Source organism: Aptenodytes patagonicus, chromosome 9 (genome assembly GCF_965638725.1).
Source record: "Aptenodytes patagonicus chromosome 9, bAptPat1.pri.cur, whole genome shotgun sequence".
Lineage (NCBI taxonomy): Eukaryota > Metazoa > Chordata > Aves > Sphenisciformes > Spheniscidae > Aptenodytes > Aptenodytes patagonicus.
Genome location: NC_134957.1, coordinates 8,878,381 through 8,899,383, shown reverse-complemented (window position 1 = coordinate 8,899,383; position 21,003 = coordinate 8,878,381). Strand labels below are relative to the sequence as shown.

Genomic DNA, 21,003 nt, shown 5'->3' with positions numbered 1-21,003 from the left:
AAAATGACTCTTTAATATTTAAGCCCATGTTCAAATATTTCTGTAAGGAAAATTTTACCATGGGATGATGGAGAAGATGATGATGAAGTACAAAAGAATAAAATGTCTTCTCTCAGTGGAATACTTCTCCACATCGTTGCCTGGATTGCACTACAGTGCTCTCCCGTACGCTTGAACTTGAGCTTGTCTCTCCTCTCCCATCAGAGTGAGTGTCCCTCAAAGGCAAAATAGGTCCCATTTGCAATGTTGCTGGACTGTTTTCTTCAAACAATAAATGTTAACGCAGAATATACAGACCAAGTTCCCTGAACACATTAGGAAAATCAACGGGCAATTTTGGTTCAAAGCCTACTTTCCAGCCAGCAAATAATGAATAACAAGGGAATCTGGTATCGATAGTTTGGAAGTTTTATTACTGTTGTCAAGTTTCCCATTATTATTGGTTTTTTCCAAAGTAATGTGGTTTACCTAATGTAGTGAGAAGCAGATGGTTTATTGCTTATAAGTGGTTATGTGATTCTTGCAGAGGAAGTATATTGAACATTTTTTCTGTTTTTATCAAATAAATGTTTTCCATTTATTTGCTAGAAGAAGGGAAAAGGCAGATATAAATTATATTGTATACAAATGAATATGGATATATTGACAGGAAATGAAACATCGTAGTAATAAATATTCTAATATATTGTTTTCTTAAAAAAAAAAGAAGCTAGAGTTAACAGCCGCTCAAATTTTAAAATTCATAAATGCAAGGATTTTGGGGCCAAAAAGAGGAGTTATGAAAATGTAGTCTGATCTACATAATACCTACCTAATGCATGCCATTGATCCATGTGTAATGATTTTGGCATCACACTGACAATTTCTGTTAAGCTGGAACATATTTTGGAAAGAGATCGTCCAGTTTTGACTTCAGAAATTCTCATGTTGACCCTGTGACTTTTGATACTGTAAGCCCTATATTTTGGAACACTGAATTAAGAGAGTGAATCTGTTCTGAGCATAGAATTGTCTGCCCAGTGCAACTGGATCCCCTCTGAAGGTAACAAGTTGCACGTGAGACTCAAATAGACTTGCTGCAAGATATTTTCCTGTTTCTCCTTAATTTAGTTACACAGGCCAGTCAATTCTGAATTTAGTAGAACTTTATAGTTATTCCCAGAGGAATTCTGTGCAGAAAAATGATAGCAAAGGATCTTTCTGCAGTTTTTCCCTGTTTACCAAACTGACGATGGCAAACTGAAGAGAGAACTTAGGCAGATGAAGCACCTGTATTAACAAGTCCCTGTTTTCCAGCAGCTCAGAGTTAAGCCTTACCCAAATACCCGCATGCTCATGAAGTTTACCCTCCTGCAGGGAGGAAGCTGTGCCTAGTTCTGGTGGCGCCAGTCTCTGTATGAAAGCATCCTGTTCCTTGGCAAGGTAGAAGCGTATTTGACAGGCGCTTCTTCAAGGTACTTTCTTCTTGTATCTGTGCTTTGAAGATTGTCACAGTGATTCACAGGTTTGAGCGTGCCCTCTTATTTGGAGCTGTTGGGAAGACTGTAAACATGGTGATATTAGCAAGCAGGTTAAAAACAGACGATCCCATTTCCCTTAACATGAAAACGTTTCAGTATTCTCTGCTCAGAAAAACATTTGCAGTCCTAGTCAAAGCAACACCTAGTTCATCTTCTGTGGAAAAAAACTATTCCTGTTGTACCTTCACGTCTTCACTGAAGTCAATGGATTTATATTAGAGGACTATATCCTTTATGTTAATTTTTTAAATTGTTTTAGATACCTTTGACATTAACACACTTAGGGTACATTTCAAACTCTGAATATGGCTGCAAAAAGTGATCTTTTTTCCCCCAGAGATACGTAATCTAGAGAATCCATCTTATATAAACCACTATTGATGTCACAGAATTGTAACATACCTAAAGGGCAACTTCTGAAAAAAACCAGGTGATATTATGATAAAAGTGATGGCAAGATAGGATGAAATTTGCACTGCCTCTGTCCATTCTATACATGTTTTGTGGCTGAATAGAGGACTTCAGTCTCAAGAGATGTCAGAAGAGGAGCTTTTGTGAACACTAAAATATACTAAGACAAAAAGCACTGCGCAAAACCACTCAGCAATGTCAAGACATATTTTTTAGCAAGTGATTATGAAATAATTTCTCTATAAACCTGAAAAACTGAATATTTCTTGCATTTTTGCAGTGTTAGCCCTGATTTCCAAACCATTTGTTAACGGTGTTTTAATACCAAATTAACGTAAGATATCATATATTATCACCAACACACATTAATAAAACAGTTATGTCACATAATGGAGCATGAAAAATATAAATGTCTAATGAAGCTCCACGTAAAAACTGGAATATTAATACATAATATATAATAATGTGAATAATATTAATATATGATAGTAATAATGTGACTGAACAGCAGACTACAGTGGGTTCCTGTGGAAAAAATACTATAAAATGTTGTAACAATAAACATCAGCAGTAAAAATCAGCTACTTGCTTCCTGTTCTAAAAGGCAAAAATTTCTTGCTTTTTAAGTTTGACATTTTCATGAACTTCACCTTGCTGAGAGTCGACGCAGGTGAAGTCCCACGGGAATGCCTCCACCCATCATTACAGCTTAATCAACGGAGAAGAATCTTGTAGGTGCAAGAAGCTACTGCCTGCCTACGAAGGGCTGGGCGATGCCCGTTTTGCCCGGCTCTGCGCCCAGCGTGGCGGGTTCCTGGCTCGCCCGGCGGAGCGGCAGGCGCGGTGCCGGTAGATGGCACTCGGGAATGTCAAACATCATCACGGGGGGCTCCACCGGCCCGGCTATGCGCGGCAAATGGCCTCCGCTGGCAGCCCCTCGCAGCTGAGTCAGAGCCAAGGGGCCTGGAGAAAGTGGAGTAAGGGCTAGGGGCTCCACAGGGCAAAAATACCCCCCGGCACCAGCCGGTGCGTGCGTTGGAGAAGATACAACATATGCTCACCTAGTATACCCAACCTGTTTTAGAAGTTCATCCAAAAACAGTAGGACGGATCTATCATACAGCACTTGTTGACACTTGTTTGGAGGTGGGACTGGTCTTACAGCCCTTGTATGAGCTGCTCAAAGCATGGCAGGCCTCCTCCGGCTCTTCTAAACTTACGTGAGGACAGCCAAAGTCCATCCCTTCAGCTTGTAAACTCAGGGTTAAGTAAGGCGAAGGTTTATAATTAAATAGGAATGTCTGTTGATCCCTATCACAAATGTAAGCTGGGGGTTTTGTTCCTAATAAAGCACAAGCTTTATTGCTCTCCTACAAATTCACCAAAGGCAGTTTTCTTGCCCTCTGTCTTTGAAACACAAGTCTCGAGAGTTACGATGCAAAGAAGAGACTGCGTGAAAGCAGCATCAGGCAGAACCCAGTTTAGAACAGAACTGATCAAAACTAATAATTTAGCTACATTCTGTTTTTTAAAAATGTTCTTTTCCACAAAAAGCAGTTGTATAATACATGAATGTTGCACGATAAAAAACTTTAATGATAACCAAGAGTTCAACAGTCATTCCCTTAGAGATTTTGCTTATATTTCCATTAATAATACAAATTATAGATGTCCTAAATTATAAGATTACATAGCACTTTTTCAGGGCATTCATGACTTATTTAATCTGAAACTGCATGCTTATGTTTTCCATAATGGCTATCAAATGCAATGTCAAGATTTTCTTAAACTAACCTGCTTATAAAGGACTTATTTCACAACATACGGGTTATTTCTTCATCAAAGAATATGAGAATAATTGTTACCAAATGAAAACGGCAAGAAATATATGGTTGCTCTCAGTGTTACGCTATGTTACCAGGTTTGAGCATAATCATTAATTGGAAAGTTATCGCTGGCCATGAAATACACAAGAACATTTAACTGCCTCCCACAGTGACCACGAAAACACAGAGAAAGATGGTTTAATTAGTAATCCCAGAGATACCAGGCAGTGCTCAAAAGCTAAAGAACTACCAGCATTATTGCTGTGAAGAAGGAGGGACTTGAAACCTTTCAACCAGTCTGTTCAGCCTTAGGCCTTTGCTGTCAAAGATGATAGCAGTGATTATGACCTGAAATTACCAGATTATTTTATATAGGCCTTTGACAACAGCGCTGCATCATACAGGGAAAGGTCTGTTTCCTTTCTCTGTTTCAAATACCTTATTTTGCTTCAGTGCCTATGCAGACTTCAGTCAGAAAGTATTTCTCATTTACATGACCTAGATAGAATAATAGTGAGAAAGATGTTCCTTGATCTTTTTTCCTGTTGGTTTGCTATATTCAGCCTGGAAGAAAAACATAATCATGGGAATGCATTGTTTCTTTTATGTCGGTATTAGGAAGCAATGCAAGGGAGATTGGGGGATAGATCTAGGCAAAAGCCTTGCAATAAATGGACAGAAAAACACATGGAATAGCTTTAGGGATTACACAGGTTTGCTTATTTTTCAAAAAAGTTCCTTGTTTAGTGACTTTTCAAACTTGATTTTACTACAGCGACCTGTAGCTGACAATAAGTGTAAGCTAGGTGATTTAACTCTAGCACAGCTATGTTTAGAACCATGTCAGTAATACGGACGATAGCTCAGTGCAATCAGTGGCTTATTCCATGATTACTCATTTCAGAGTCATTACCTCAGCTGGCATACTGGACAACCTATATTAAAAAGTGCTATGAACTGACTTGAACTGTGGTTACAGAAATAGTCTGAAGGCATCTTGACTCCATTTGGCCTTAGCTATTGCTCAGTTGTATCCATTACTGTGGTCAGTCGCAGGTTCCTTTTCTGATCTAGACAAGGCTTCCCATGTTTCTGTGATATTCTCATATGACAGCGTGTGAGAAATAAATCTTTCGTGAAATAACAGAGCAAGAAGCAGAGGAAATACCCAGGTACAATCTTCCATGGACTGCCATGATGGACATACCCATGAGGTAAGTTAAAGGAACATTTGTCTGGGTTTAGAATGATTTGTGACAAACTATGGCGATGCGCGCCAATCTGTGCAACAGATAATGAAGCTGAATAAATCATCTGCTCAAGAAGGAGAGAAACAGAGTTACCGTTTTTAACAACTTCAAATATTTCATTCCAAGAAGTAGTATAAAAAGTAGACGGTTGGCCAAAAGGTTGTAGAATCCCAAAATACAGACAAACTGTGACTAGTAATAATAAAGAAAAACACAGGAGATTATCTAATAGTCAAGATCTTTCAGATAAACTATAGTTACTGCCTGAACTAGCACCACGGTGGTGAATAACAGTATGAATAAATGAAAATGCAAACGATCTTTGTGGTGAGGAGCCTCAGTAACAGGCCATGAAAAAGTTTTAAAAAGTTCTCATTCTGAAAATGGAAGTACTGATTCCAAAATAATAGTTTTGGGCTTCTTTTGTCATCCAAGGACAACTAAAATGAATGGAAGTATGCCCACTGACATTGATGGGCTTTGAATTCAGGCTCCATCCTCATTCAAAAATATGTCAAAATATAAAAAAAAAGTCTGCCCAGTCAAGCACGGGTAGGAAATGTGAGACAAAAGGACATTGACGGAACGTCTGTCAAATTACAGGAATTAGGGAAATAGTCCAAACAATCATGAATGAAGATTATTTAATGTAATTGTGTCCAAATACTAAATTCATACACAACATAGCTTATCTCAAGTTCTTCCATGCTTGTATTGAACTTAAAAGAATTTATGAGAGATGATCATTTTGTGAAAATAATTTTAAGAAAGCATAGCTTCAAAACAAACAGTTTGAACAGTTTCCAGTAGCTAACAGAAATATGTATTCTGAGTATCTCAATTCTAGTCCGCTACTGCCTAAAAAGAGAAGTATTGTGTATTTGAAGTCTTTGTCATTATTATGTCCACTGTAAACAGCTATTTAGACAGAACTAAAGCTACTGAAAATGGTCTCACAAAACTCATAGAGGAAGCTGACATGCTGTTCAGCTGGAAACAGCCTTCTTGAAGGAGAATTGATGTGAATCCTTTTGTAAAGGAGGTCTGTGCTCTGAGCACTCAAAATACATCATAGAATACTAATCACAGTACTTCCCAAAGCAAAAGAAAAAAAAAAAAAAGGGTAGAGTGCATCACTGAACTGAGAATGGTACATCTCTTTGGAGACATTTCGGGGGGGCGGGGGGAAGGATGCCTGTCTGCATCCTTATCTATATAGACTTAAAGTAGAACCCTGAAAGAGCGTAGCATAAATATTCCATTTGTATTTTATGTTCCCCCATGTGAGAAAGAAAGGACAGATCTCAGCCTGGATAAATTAACGCAGCTCCGGTGGAGTGAGGGAGACATGGTAACAATATCATCTTCTTACCCTAACGTGCTGGTGGAACTTGGAGCAGTGCAGGAAGAAAAGGCACAGATGAAAGATTACTGAAAAGAAAGGTGGAACTGCTTTGTTCTGTCTTTTTTTTCTGGAATCTGAGTTTCTCCCCCTAAAATAAAATAGTGGGGCTGCATATCTCAGACAATGGATCAAACAGAAACCACGCACCTCTTAACCACATGATGCAGAATGCGTGCTGCATGAGGTGCAGAGTCACAAAAGAGTCCAAAAAGCACTGTTTGGCACGTCTCATAAAAATGTTTCACCTTCGTCTTATGGAAGGCTAGTAAACTTCACTATTAGGAATATTTAAAACATTTTTTTCTCCCTAACAAAAGGGAGAGGTTGACTAATGGTCCCTGTGCTTTGAATCAAAATACTTGCTATACTTGTCTATATTAAAGTGCTGTAGTAGTAAAAATTGACTCTTTGATGCTGTCATTCTTTCACTATAAAATGAGAAGCTCATAGGAGGAAATATATTGGCTCTGCATGTGGCCAGAAAAAAGAGTTTTCTTCCAACAGTTTTTTCTTGGGTAAGACTTTTCATACTGTGTTCGACATTCTGAATTACATGATTATATAGTGTAAGACTCCAGCAACATTTTGCATTGTAAAGATGGAGATGCTCAGCATTTTGCCAGATGCCAAGTGATATTCTGATATTTCTATCTTCTCTTTACACTGAGTGACAGTCAGCATATTCACAACGAAGCCAAGACAATCTGCTATCAAGTTACAGTAGTGATATTTTCCCTGATGAAGATCCCAGAGCCTGTTGGAATAAAGCTCCTTAAAACTCGGTGTCTGGAATAGCTCCAGCTTGAATTGCTCTCTGTGTAATATAATTTTATATTTGTGCCAGTCTAATAAGTAGATCACTGGGTAGAGGCTTTTGTGAGTAAGTCTATACGTACTGCACCATTTCCTGGCTCGGTGCTCCAGTGTGTTGCAGGCTGTGTGCAGTGGGGGAGGTGCCAGAGCTGATCAAGCAGTGTAATTTTATACATTACTGAATCAGTGCAGGGGAAACCTGGAGGGACAAAGCATCATCTTCTCTTTGGACTGCACTGTAAAATCCTACAGCTCTCTTAGCCCAGCCATGCTCTGATACATTTTTTTTTCCTCTCCTTTTTCTGATTTTGGTGTGAATGATAAAGTGATCTGATGATGGCTCTCGTTATGGAACCTATTAGCAAGTGGACGCCCAAGCAGGTAGTGGATTGGATGAAAGGTATGATCATTTATTACCGTGTATTTATTGTCTGTACTTTGGATCCTCGCAATTTACGTATCTCCTCTTGTATTCTTTGTTTTGGGAAGAGTTTATTCAGTTTTAATAATCCGTGTGCTGCTTTGCACAGTAGTTTTTAAAGACACGACTGAGGAGAAAGGCTGTTTAAGCTGTGCAGCATGTTGTTGGAATTTCTGCTGAGAACTGAGTAGGGATCAAATGCATTTGTTGGTAAATGCAGACATAAAGTGTTTGTGTCTCGCGGCTCCATTATGCATTGCACAGTGTAATGTTATTATGTTTGGTTGCTTTAAATTTGCCCTGATTAGGTCTGTTTTGCTCATATCAGGTGATCTGATGCAGTGGCTGTGCAGCACTTGTGTGTAGTTTAGGGTACCACAAGGAGCATAAGGTGCCGGTGACTGGACTGAGGAATTCTGCTCCTTTAGTGACATGTCCTGATTTGTTCAGGCTTCCCAGCCGCTCTTGCTCGTGCCGCTGTCGTGTCTAACGCACCCGCGTCCCCTTCCGTCGCTGGTACCGTGGACAGTGCAGCCCATGCCGTGCGTGGGGCGTGCAGAGGGAACGCGCAGGGCTGAGCACGGCTTCGCTGGGGAAACTCTTCCCGATAACTTGACAGGAATGATGATTTCCCTGCACATTCGCAGTTTCACAACACAGCCATAAGCTGTGACATGTTTTGCCTTACAATGCTCGGCTGTGCTGCAAACAGATTGGGTTGGATGGGAGGGTGAAGAATTGTTTGTGATGATAAGTGTTTAAAATTTCTCCAGAGTGGGGAAAAATGTATTTCCACAGTAGGATGCATTAGTGTTATTATACATTGCTTCTGATCAGCTGTCTGTCTTAGAGACAAATAATTTCTGCTACAAGGGATCTCCATTATATAAGGAGAAGAGGTGCAAATTTTGTTTGTATGTTACTCATGGAAATAATTTCTGTAACGTGATTACTGAACTTATTGGTGGGTTAAATTGGACGCCCACTATAATATCCTTAAAGCTTTCAAAGTATTATCATTAATAAGGGTTTTGATTTCATTTTGCTGAGATACGTCTCCATACTTAACTGAAATTGGGCTGTTCAGGTGCTCATCAGACACACCACAGTTATGAGCAAACTATTCTTTTGCAAGCACACAGTATTATGAAGCTAATGGTATCTAAGGGAATGTATGTAGTTTGTTTCTGAGGTGTTTGTGAACTCAGGTTAATTGGGAGGTCTTAAGCAGGTCGTTGGATGGATCCCGAAACCATTAGATACAGGATTGATTCCCATACTCCAATGTCATTACTTGAAAGCAATTCCTAACGTACGTGCAGAGGAGAGTTTTCTGATCCACACCTTTATTTTCAGTACGTAAAAGATTTAAAAAGTGGACAGATCGTTATGCTATTTTAACTCATTACTTGAATTATAATGTAAATTAAATGTCAAAGTGTGTATAATACTTGTTGCTAAATTTAAAAATACTTCCTGCTACTTTTTTATCCTTTTTGATGTAAACTAATTACATCTTGGGTAACATTAATCCATAACGTGTAGTGCATACCATGGGAAGCAAGAAGGTCATACAAACAAAAGGTTTTTAAATGTATGGAGTTGCCTGACAGTTAAATTTCTATACAAAGGCTGCATAATGCATCTGTAGGGACGTCTGGAATAGACAGTATTGTCAGTTGTGTGCCTCTGGGCTTAAGCATAAATAAGTATAATGCAACGAACATTGAAGTACTCACGAGATAGGTATCTTCCTTGGTAACATGAGGGCTACAGATCCACAAACAGTAAAGTTGCACATTTGTCCATTTTTACCATGCTACTATTACAAGCCCATTTTTTTATCCCGGTGTATACCTTTATAAATGCATACTTCAGCTGTAGCCAAAGAAAAGACCTAACATACACAAGTGGAAGCATACCAGAATTAGTTTAAAACTACTTGTAAAGCCCTTACTTTACAAAAATTGCCCAATTGTGGCCACTGTTTACCTGTAATTTACTTATATTCTGTATGATGTCAGCTCCATTAGCTATAGTCATTCTGCTAAATAGCTATGAATGCATTAGAGAGGTTAAAGGGCTGCATGGGTAGTAATATTCAAGTGATAAGGTAACTTTTGTGTACGTCTTCTATACTAAAAGGTACACTTTGACAGCACTAAAAGATATAGTAAAGACATTTTAGAAAAATTACTACGTTATGAATGTGGAATATTATCTTTGCTATAGAAAGCAACACGTTAATAAACAGTGTAACAAATATTGCAAGTGCAATATACCTTTTTTTGGCTTAAAAATATGTAGTCAATTAGCTTTATTTGTAAAAGTTGTAAATTATAACATTTCACAGGGAAATGATAGTAATATGTCTTTTTAACTTGAATTTATCACAATTATTTAAGCTATCGTAACTTATTTTTAAAAACTGTTAGTTTTGAAATTAACTAGCAGTAAGTACCAGCAACATCAAATAATTGAAGAGAAGATGGAAGAAAGCCACAAAAATAATGGTAATAGTCTGAGACCTGGCTACCCAGAATGCGTCCTGGTTACAGTGTTCTATTATCAGAAGCACCTGTAGCCTACGCCCCAACCAAGAGGAGACACCCGTCTGTTCTTTTCCTTAAGGAAATGTCACTTGCCAAAAAAGTAAAAACTGGTAGGCTTTAAGGAACATTGTTATGACAAGTTGGCATCCTGCATTCATCCACAGTTCCTTTCTCGGGAACGCATTCAACTGGAATTCAACTTGGGAACTGCATCTGATGGCGTGGACAACCTGAAAAGGCCATGCAAGTCTTTATAAAATGATTCTTGAAGCTTACAGAGGATCTCGAAGTTAAGACTCTAGGCACCTTTGTGTTAAAGAAATTGTCTTTATACAAAAAAAATTTGTAAAGTTTAGCAAATACACAGCAGAAGGCACTGGGGTTAAAAAGAAAGTTTTCAAAGGAGCAGAAAAAATTAATTGTGAAGATATTTTTAACAACAGTTTTCAGTCACTATTCTTTTTTTCCCCAAATTTTCCAAAATTTTAAATTTCTCTAAATGATTCTCACTTCAGAAAACGAGCAAGTATTTCTCCTGGTATGTACCCATTTCTTACATAACTTAAATGTTTTCCTGAGGATATGTACTGTGGACCCAAAAGGTACTTTGAGAGAAAGAACTTTGCCTTGCTCAAATTCCATTGTGGCACTGTTGGAAAAAAAATATTACCCATCAAGCTTGCAAGTATGTTAAGAATCAGAGTAGTTTTCAAATTTGGTCAGTTTTTCCTTTGATTAATTTTAACATACTAATGTGAGCAAATGACAAACTACACTTCAATATTTACATCTGTAATGCTTCTACCTGGAGACGTTGAATGCTTTTTGGCCCAGGAACCCCTGCACTTACCGTGAAACTCGGTGACACTTTGCAGTTGCAAACACATCGTCAGAGTGAGCACCCCTAAACCAAAGGCCATCTATTTTAGTATGTATGCATGCACTATGGAAGGTAATCCCGTACAGAATTTGGGGGGTTTGAGGGGGCAGAGGGGAGGTATGATGTCTTACTCCTGACTCTTATTTGCACTTAGAATTAATAAAAGCATGATAGTTTGTGTTTTCATTGTAAGTAGAATCTAAAAGGTATTCTCTGTACTTTTACAAATAACAGCATTTAAGATTTTATACTTCCTAAGTGAAGCGGTTTACAAGTAGGTCATTTAAAATGTGAACTCATTTACAGTGAAGTGACACCTCTGTCCAAATAAATACTAACTTTTCAAAACAATCCAATGAAATGAAATGAAATACAATGCAATGAAAAGCTGTGACTTCCAGAGAATGGAATGTTATTAAACAGCTGAAAATTAAAATAGGAAGACAGTTATTTCTTAAGTACCTGTAAGTAATAACGCCACATGAAGTCAGTTATTCAAAGTCTTGGGGACTGACAGTAAGGTTTGTCTGCCAAAACAGCCTGCAGTGGAGGTTTCTCTCATAATGAATGCTCAGCTTCAGACACTCATTTCACAACTGCAACCCATTTTTCCCCCTTTAAATCTAGAATTTCTCCACTCTCAACAGGAGATGCAGACATGAAAAAATAAAAATTAATTCAGTTGGTAAACTGATTAACTGTGCTGCACTGATCCTGTGCAGAATAATTATATGTTTAGCTGAAGGGTTTTCCTTAGCATGTAATTCCCTGATTTCAAGCTGGCTCATAAAAGAGAAAGGGAGGGAGGGAGGAGGGAGCTGAGAGCAGGGAAGCTGATGACGTGAGTGGACTTGTTAGCATTCATATCACGCAGGGCTCCGGCAAACCCCTTCTCAGTCTTCTTTTGCTTTTCATTAGATCACTACCTGTTCTGTAGCAATATGTCGTAAGCAGGGAGTCTCCTCTATTTACAGAATGTAATATATAAAATCTTAGAGCGTACTGGAGACACAGCTAAATATTATGATCTACTGCAAAAGCAGTCTTACAGGTACTGAGCTGGATGATACTTTGCTTTCTTGATCCTCCTTCATGACCTTAGAATCCCATAATGCAAGAACTTGACTTCACAAGATACAATCTGAAACTTGAGTAGATAACCCAGGTCATATGTTCTTTAGAAAAATGTAGGTTTTATAACATCTTTTCAGTTCTTTATGAAGACAAGTATGTTTGGAAGAGAACTGAGAGCCACCAACAGAGATGCTGTCAGATTTAACGTTGAATTTGCAAGCAGTTCTAAAGTAAAGGTTTCATCATTTTCCTTCTACTCTCACCAATTTCAAAACTGAAACGAAAAATTTACTGTTGTGGCTCCCCCTTGGATTACTGTGTTCCACTAGTAGCACATTTCCCGTTATCGCTAGGAAGTCACTGAATCAGAATTGTCTGCAATTCCTCTCCGATTCCTCTTACAAGTTTCAGACTGTATTACTTTTTAGTGATAAATTTTGGCAACAACCACTCTGTTGCATGTTGTAAATTGATTGCTTTACAAGGGTCAGAAGAGCACACCTCAAAGTTGACTACTTTGCAATATAAGTGGTTAAGATCAGATTTCAAGAAGCAGGTTCCCAGTATTAGGTACAGGTAAGTGTTGGAATAAGCTGTCTGGGCAGGTTTGGCCATTTCCTTTGTAGGAGGTTTTGAACACAGCTAGGAAGAGCTCAGACAAACATCCCTCTGGAACAGTTTATGTGCCCAGCCTGTCCACAGCAGAATGGCCTAATGTCTTCTCGAGGCTTCTGCCAGTTCAGACAAGATCTTGGGATGGTTTCTTGCGTATGTATGACCCTCACCTTTGAAACACGTGAAGTGGTCCCAAAGAGATTATAACTCTAGCTTCCTTCTGGATATTTCATGGTTTATATTTTCCAGAATACCTGTGTGAGAAGGCTGTCCTAGCTGCAGACATAGGTAGGCACCTGGGATGAATCTGCATTTCAAATATTCTGAGAACTAATGTCAATGGGAAGATGGGATTAGGGGGGTGACTACAGCTTGGTTAGGAGAGAATATGAAAAAGTCATACACAAACTGTAATCTAAAAGTTCAGGATCTCAGCTCACTGTCTCTTGGAGAGGAAGTCTAGCACAGGTGAGTTGCTCTCATGACGAGTAAATATGATATAGAATCATAGAATCATAGAATCATTGAGGTTGGAAAAGACCTCTAAGATCACCGAGTCCAACCATCGACCCAACACCACCATGCCCCCTAAACCATGTCCCTAAGTGCCTCATCTACACGTCTTTTAAATACCTCCAGGGATGGGGACTCCACCACTTCCCTGGGCAGCCTGTTCCAATGTTTCACCACTCTTTCAGTAAAGAAATTTTTCCTCATGTCCAACCTAAACCTCCCCTGCCGCAACTTGAGGCCATTTCCTCTCGTCCTATCACTAGTTACTTGGGAGAAGAGACCGACCCCCACCTCGCTACAACCTCCTTTCAGGGAGTTGTAGAGAGCGATGAGGTCTCCCCTCAGCCTCCTTTTCTCCAGGCTAAACAACCCCAGTTCCCTCAGCCGCTCCTCATCAGACTTGTTCTCCAGACCCCTCACCAGCCTCGTTGCCCTTCTCTGGACACGCTCCAGCACCTCAACATATGAGGATACATTGGATTTTTCTTTATTCTCTTTCCTTTAATTTTTTACTTTCTCTTTAATTTTTTAATTTATCTTCCATTGTCTTGATTTTCTTTAAATTCTTTTTAATTCTCATTTTCTTCTAAAATATTTGCATATCGCTAAGAATTAGTATTTATAAAAGTTACTGGCCAAAAGACCTGGCAAGCATGTCGTGCTTTTTTTTATCACCTATGGTACACATGGAAAATGAAAGCAGATGCAGTCAATATTGACTATAAATTGTACGTAATAAAGGTATATGTATAATGTTTAGACATAGCAGGAAAAATATTTAACTCTAGTGAAAGCCTAGCAAAACCCAGTCAGAGACAAAGTATTCAAGATCAAATCAGCACTCTGTTCCAAATGTCTAAGTTCAAAAATCTTAATGTTGTATTGTATAAGAAGCTAACAGCATAGCCTCCTGAGAGCAGAAGACATGGTATTCATCAGGGTTTCAGCAACAGAAGCAAATATATACCCATGCCACTTTTACTAACACTTTACAAAAACCCCATTCCTTTCAACCTAAGAGGTTAAGATACACAGAGCTCAGAAGACTGGCAAGATAACTAAGACCCAGTACCCTCAAGGCTTTAACTATCATCACTTTTAATTGAACCTGTGCACCACTGGCAGCCTGGACAGACAACAAAACGCTTTGCTGAGCCCATTACTCCATTTTCTGCCTTCCCAGTAATGACACAACCATATTTAGTGTCATGGCAAGCTGGCCTACAAGCTGAGTAGAGTATTGTACAAAAACCTCCATATATCAAGTCTAGCTGTAATATTCGATGGAAATTATTTGGCCAAGGTATTTCTGTATCCCTATCACCATGACCTCATTTTTAGTAGGACCTTTTTGAAGACCAATTAAAAACTGGTCTATATATCTTCCAAGAACCGACTGGATTAGCACTATCTCCATAAAAGATTTCAGCAACATTTAGCAATTTAATGGTCTATATTCATTATCTGGAGATTTAGGGATATGTTCTAAAATTTCCCTATCTATAACACAGATACATTCAGACCTTTTAAATAAATGTAATTCTGCTTGCAGAGAAAAGTCTGAGCTGAATGAATGTCTCTCAAGTCACATTTATCAAGCGTAACTAATCTTCCAGGTCATTATGTAAAGAAATTTATTTTATTGTCTTGAACCTTAATATGGGCAGCCAGACACAATTGTCATGCATTGCTGTATCTTGTAACCTTACCATATGTTCTTAAGACACATTATGCGAGATCCCCAACTTCAAATTCTGACCACTACTGGGAGAACAGACTGGCAATGCAAATTCAGAAGAGATCAAGCTTCTCCAGATCTCCATTATTTCAAAATTTATCATATTATGAGGCAAAATTCAGAATAAATTGGATCCTGTGGATGACACTTTCAGATCACATTAAATGAGGCACTGTATGTCAAGAAACTGCAAAGCTACTGGATCCTGCTGAGCAATAATATACTTTCATGGTTTCTTCCCAGACATAATCCTGACAACACTTTCTTGCCCTCCTAATTCCTGATTCTAAATTTTTCCTTGCTTTGGCAGGAATGACACCAACACATGTACCATAACATTGAGAACTCTGCGTGCAACACCTCAGAGTTACTTTTACAAGTTTATAAAATGTATATTTCTTAGAAAAATAGCAGAACATCTCAGTGTTACAGTATTCCTGGCTACCTAAGTTGGAAAGCAGTTTTAGAAACATTATACTTTGCAAAAAAATACATTATGAATAGCATTAGAGTGCATGCCAGAAAAACACTGTCTAGATGGTGGAGTGTCAGGCAAAGTTCAGTTCCAGTTCCAGTTCCTACGTCTCAAAGCCAGCGGGAAGGCAGTTGCATGCTTTCTGGGTCTGTCCTCAAGGTAGTCTCCTAACTGTACACTATGGGTCAGATGGACGCTTCATGTGCTTGAGTAAAGAAATATTTCCACCTAATGAAATTTCCATACATCTCTTTCTGACAGGTTTAATGTCTTGCATTCTATTTGTAATGAAGGAAAAAATGCATGAGGCACAATAAATATTACAATGCTTGCATATGCCAGGAAAGTAAAAAGTATGTTACAGTTTGTCCTGAGGTGTTTTGCAAAATTGTTTTAACACCTACAAAGGTTTAAAAGCTAAAAAGGAAAGAATTTATTCTTTTAATTCCATTCTTTCTGAGAAGAGCGGTCCTGCCATGCTGACAGAAATGGGGGTTGTAGTTCGGCTGGTGAAATTAGTGACACTGTTGCTATTAAATGAAGCATTGTACTTAATACACTACAACGCATAGAATATTGCTGAGCAATAATATACATTCATCCTCTCCCCCCAGAATAATTTTGTAGATATCTTCTAAATGCTACTTTTGTAGTTTAGTTTTTTTGCTTAACACGAAACTTTCCCCCGTTCCCTGATGCCATTATAGTGATGACAGATGAGTTGGAAAGATGGAGCTTAGTGAGTTATCATTATAGGCTTCAGAAAGAGGAAAAAAGGTTCTATTTGTGAAGATCTCTAGTGATGAATAAAAATGAAATTATTTCTGATTAACTAATACTCAAACGGCTCCTAACAAGTATCCTTGTTGACCTTGTTCTATAGCGACGCACTCAGAAGAATTCAAGGCCAATGCAATGTTTGGGTTTTCCTACTCAAATTCTCCACCAACTGTTTTCCAGTAAAAATGAATTATAAAAAGGCTGTAGTGCATTTTAGTTATAACGTGGGTGATACGTTTAAAATAAAAATGTAACAGACAATAATTTTACAAAACACATTCAGCTTTATTCCCTACAAACGTATTCCACCTTCTTCATTCTAAACATCATACAAAGCCTAGAAGAATTCTATGGATTTCAGGAGTTCTTAATGCAGAAATTGTGTCTTCTATAACTGTACTGAAACTACTACAACTATAGAAAGGATTAATTTGACACATCTGCTTTTTAGTTTACATGGAAAACTACCTCTGTTTGAGTTAAGACAGACAGTAGTGTCATCAGCCTGACAACTCAGACATAGCAATTATCACTTGAATGAAAAGCATGTTATAGCTGTCTCTCTTCACCAGCTTCCCCTGTTCTCTTTTCGTCTCTCTCTTCTTGTTTACTCCTATTATTCTCTAGCAGTATGTTTCTGGCCTTTTTCATAATCAGATGGAAAGTAAACATCAGATTGTGAAGCAATTCATCCAATTAACATTAAAAAATCTAGCTCTGGCCTTATATATCTCAGAGAGTAGAGGGTTGCAGTGATTTGGAAGTGAACTGTATTCAAAATCCAGGAGAAGGCAATGAAGGGAGAGCAATGGGGGAAATGAATGGAAGAAACAACGTGGGGATGATAAATTCCTTTTCTCCCCTCTGCCTGGTATTCTCCGATCAGTGTCCAGTCCTGCATGGTGTTTTTACTGTCCTGTAGTACAGAGTTCAGGTGGTATGCTAAATAACACAAAGCTCAGCTGCTGTACCATGCTGTCTGTCCTGAAACGCAAATATTTCTACTTTTTCAAAACTTCATTTTCAAAATAACAAAGACATGTCCGTACTAAGCATTAGCAGGTAACAGAAATGAAGTGACAATATCAGCAAGTTTTGATCTCAAGCTTGGCAAACCAAGGGTGCTTCTGTATGTTGCAAATGTGTGCAATTCCATCAAAGTATTCTTTTATAAATAAAGGATTACCATTTTGACAGCCTCAGATTAATTAGAGCAAGTTGAAAACCACCTGCCTAAAGAGCCTAGCACAACGTCTGGTAGCTTTAAGGTGCAGCTGGAAGAGGGCATATATTGATGTTTCATTGATTCTACATCAAAATCGCCTGTAAAAATCTAGGATGCTTCTAACTTCTCTTTCAGACTATGAAATGTTGCTTCCCTGGAAGACATGGGGGAGGTAGTTCAATAATGGTATCTATTTATGAAATTCTTTGCAATGGATAGGAACATCTTATACTAGATAGGAATGCGCTGCAGTAGGCACATTCCTAAAACCAGGAAAGACATATGTAGGCATCTGTTATTGATCACTCAGCATGAACAATGAGCTCATAATGAAAATGTCCTAAATTACAGAACACTAAGGAGAGATTTTAATTGCCCATTGTGAAGAGATTTTAATTGGTCATTGCCAAGTCACACTGAGAACTTTCCTTAGTTATACAGAAAATAACTTTATGGTTTACAGAGGAAAAAGGCATTCAAAACAGAGAAAAACCACTTTCAATGTTGCATTTGAATCATATAGTTGAAGGGAACAGGTAGAGCAATGTAAGAGAAGTTCAGAACTAATAGAGAAGTTGAGAACATTCACTACTTCAGTGTCATATAAAAAGAAACGGATCCACTTAGTGCAGTAGCTCAGAGATGCTGTATTTCCAGAAATAAATTTTGGAGAATGAAAAGAACTAGTGAATGATCCATCAAGAATACAACAAATAATGAATCTAAATAATAAAACAGAGAAATTATAACCATAATTAGATAGACAGGAAATTTTCACAGAGGAAATAAAAAGGCAGATAAAGTTTAAATAATTATAATTTTCTTAGGAAAATGGAGGAAAACACTTCTCAAGACTTTCAAAAGTGGACTTAAAACCACTAGGAAATGTGCTAAGGAAACCATCACGCATTGAAAGAAAGATACACTGGGGCATCTTATCAGCTATTTCTTGTTTCTCTGATAATTCTCAGAACAAATTCTCAATAGCTTTTGTGGTAGTAGCAGAAATCATTATTTGCATATCAGCAGTGAGGAAATACTTTAACTAGAAACGAAGTTGCTCAAATGATCATTCAGTGGAAGTGTTTTAATTCAATCTCTGAATCATTCCAAAAGCCATCAATATCACTTAGAATGTGAAAAAAAGGTTTCCTATCCCCTATTTATTGTGGGTTGCTCTTTGCATGTTCTTTCTGCTGTTAAATTCCATAAATTTTATGTGCTTAAAGCTAGTTCTGTAGTTATTCATTAATAAGGCCTCCTTTATGAGGTCCTCTAGTGTCAAAATAGCATGTTTTATTCTTAAAATATTTTGTATATTTCCATTTTCTTTTATGAACAACTTTTGCAATAAAAGGATGTTGATATATGAGAAATCCTGCCATTTGGAATGAATTAATTCTACATAACCCTTGGCATTTTTTCAAAGGCATTGGTTTTCAAAGGTATTTAAGTATCCTGTGAACATCTTTGATAGGTCTCCAGCTTCCATGTCATATGTCCAGGAAGAAATTCTATGTGAACCAAAGCAGTCTGGTTCTTCTGTGTAATGTCAGACTGGCCTGCTGATTGCCGGGGGTACAAAATTATTCACCCCAGAGCTTTTTTTTTTTTTCTTTTGCCATCTAATGTCATACTTGATTTGAATTGCTGGAACTCTCATAAAACTTATTCTTTCAAATCTCATTAATATCCCGTCTTTTGAGGGGAAATGATAAACAATATTTCAATTTTTGCTTGCAAACTGGTAAACTGTCACATAAAAAGACAATGTCACCAGCAAAATTAAACCTTATAGCATACTGTTAAGCCGTGTTAATGCCATCCTGGAACAGTCTGTATTTGTTCTCATAATGAAGCAAACAACAATGGTGAAAGAGCAGAAGCAAATAAATTGCATCTACGGTTAATCCTAGTAGGCATTCATGCAAGCTTGAGTTAACATTATCTGTGCAAGCCACACCTTGGACTACTGTCCTCATGCTGTTGAGAAAGTTTCATTAAGATGATTAAGAGAAGGCCACAATTATATACAAAATTCATAAATTACATAAAACGCTAAAATAGTAATTACAATTTTGTAGCAGTTCAAGATATACCAGAATCAATTATGATGTGTCTATCAGACCATCGCTAATTCTTATGGAGCCAATGGCTTTCTCGACTCCACAGCTACCATCCCCTAAACATGGTAATGAAGCTGGATGACTAAGTGTTCCCTAAATGATAGCAGAATTTGCATTTTTTGGTTTTGGTGCAGAGAAAGAACACGGATTTCTCAGAAAAAAAGAACCATTTAGTGGATATATTAAAATATTGGCCAACTTCTTATTCTAAAAAAAGTACATTTTGAAACAGAAACTGTGGTTCTTTGGAGAGTTAAAAAACCCCAAGGTTTCTAAATTACATCCAAGAAGTACAGAGGAGTTTGAAGGTAAGCTTATTTCATGTCTGAAGGTCATCTTACCACTTTCTGTAGGCAAGATTATCCAGTAAACTTGATTTATATATCTAGATGACCAATTGTGCTCTGAGATAAATCAAGTTATGATTAAATCAAATAATAATGAATAAATCAAATTATGATAAATCATGTGATGCCTTAGAATTGTTGGAAATTGTGTATTTGAAGAAAGCATGTGGTCTTCCCTTAAGGTCCATCCCACAATCTCTTTATCTGTAATAATCTTAGGAAAGGGGCATTATCTGAGATTTTTACTGAAAAATTAGAAAATCAAGAGTATTTATAGACTATGGATGCACTATCATCTGTGTTGCTTTCAATCGGAATGACTGTCAATACGACTTGTACAGTAAAACAGAAGAAGAAGAGCATGTTTTGTTCTTAAGTTTTCTGCAATAGATATCCTAAAGGTAGCTGAAGTTGAGCTCATATTAGTGAATCTTGCATACAGGTAAACCTGGTCCACAAGTCAGTCTAGTAAATGAGATACAAATATGTAAAAATAAAACCATTATGACAGTGTAGCATTCTTTATACAGAAGTGTCAGTATATCTTGCAGACTGCCTGTTCTGGGTAAGGTAATAAAACTGATCAAGCAGTATAATTAGGAAATATTCTCGAGGGACACTTTAGATCACAGTACAGTCATGCACTGGTATATTCTAATTTTTTTATTTAAAATTTATAGTGATCTGCCAAGAGTTCTCTTGATAGAACCAACTAGCAGCTAGCAAAGAAGCAATGTTTATTAAAGCCATGCTTATTTCCAATGTTCATTCTCTTCCATTTTGCCTCTGTGCAATTTCTGTTTCCAGCTCCTGTGTTTTAACTCATTGGTTTGACTCTAAAAATCAATAAATGCTTACAGACAAGGAGGATACCAACAGGAGTTGGAAAAAACCTACCGAGAAATCCATTGAAAGAAGACATAGTATTCTAGTGCAGTTATGGGCAAATGCAGGTATGACTTCTGATACACAGGCAATTACAGAACCGCAATTGTAAATGAAAGTGAAAAGTACTGCTTATATACAGTATAT

General features: G+C 37.7%; 1 protein-coding gene across 1 annotated transcript in view; it reads left to right on the top strand.

Moving 5' to 3' along the window:
• The first annotated feature begins 7,550 nt into the window (after positions 1–7,550).
• Positions 7,551–21,003, top strand: part of LOC143164716 (connector enhancer of kinase suppressor of ras 2-like) — a 213,896-nt gene continuing 200,443 nt past the window's right edge. Inside the window, exon 1 of the mRNA XM_076347640.1 lies at positions 7,551–7,625. Within this exon, the coding sequence (XP_076203755.1) occupies positions 7,559–7,625 (67 nt within the window). The 5' untranslated portion in view covers positions 7,551–7,558. The remainder of the gene's footprint in view (positions 7,626–21,003) is intronic.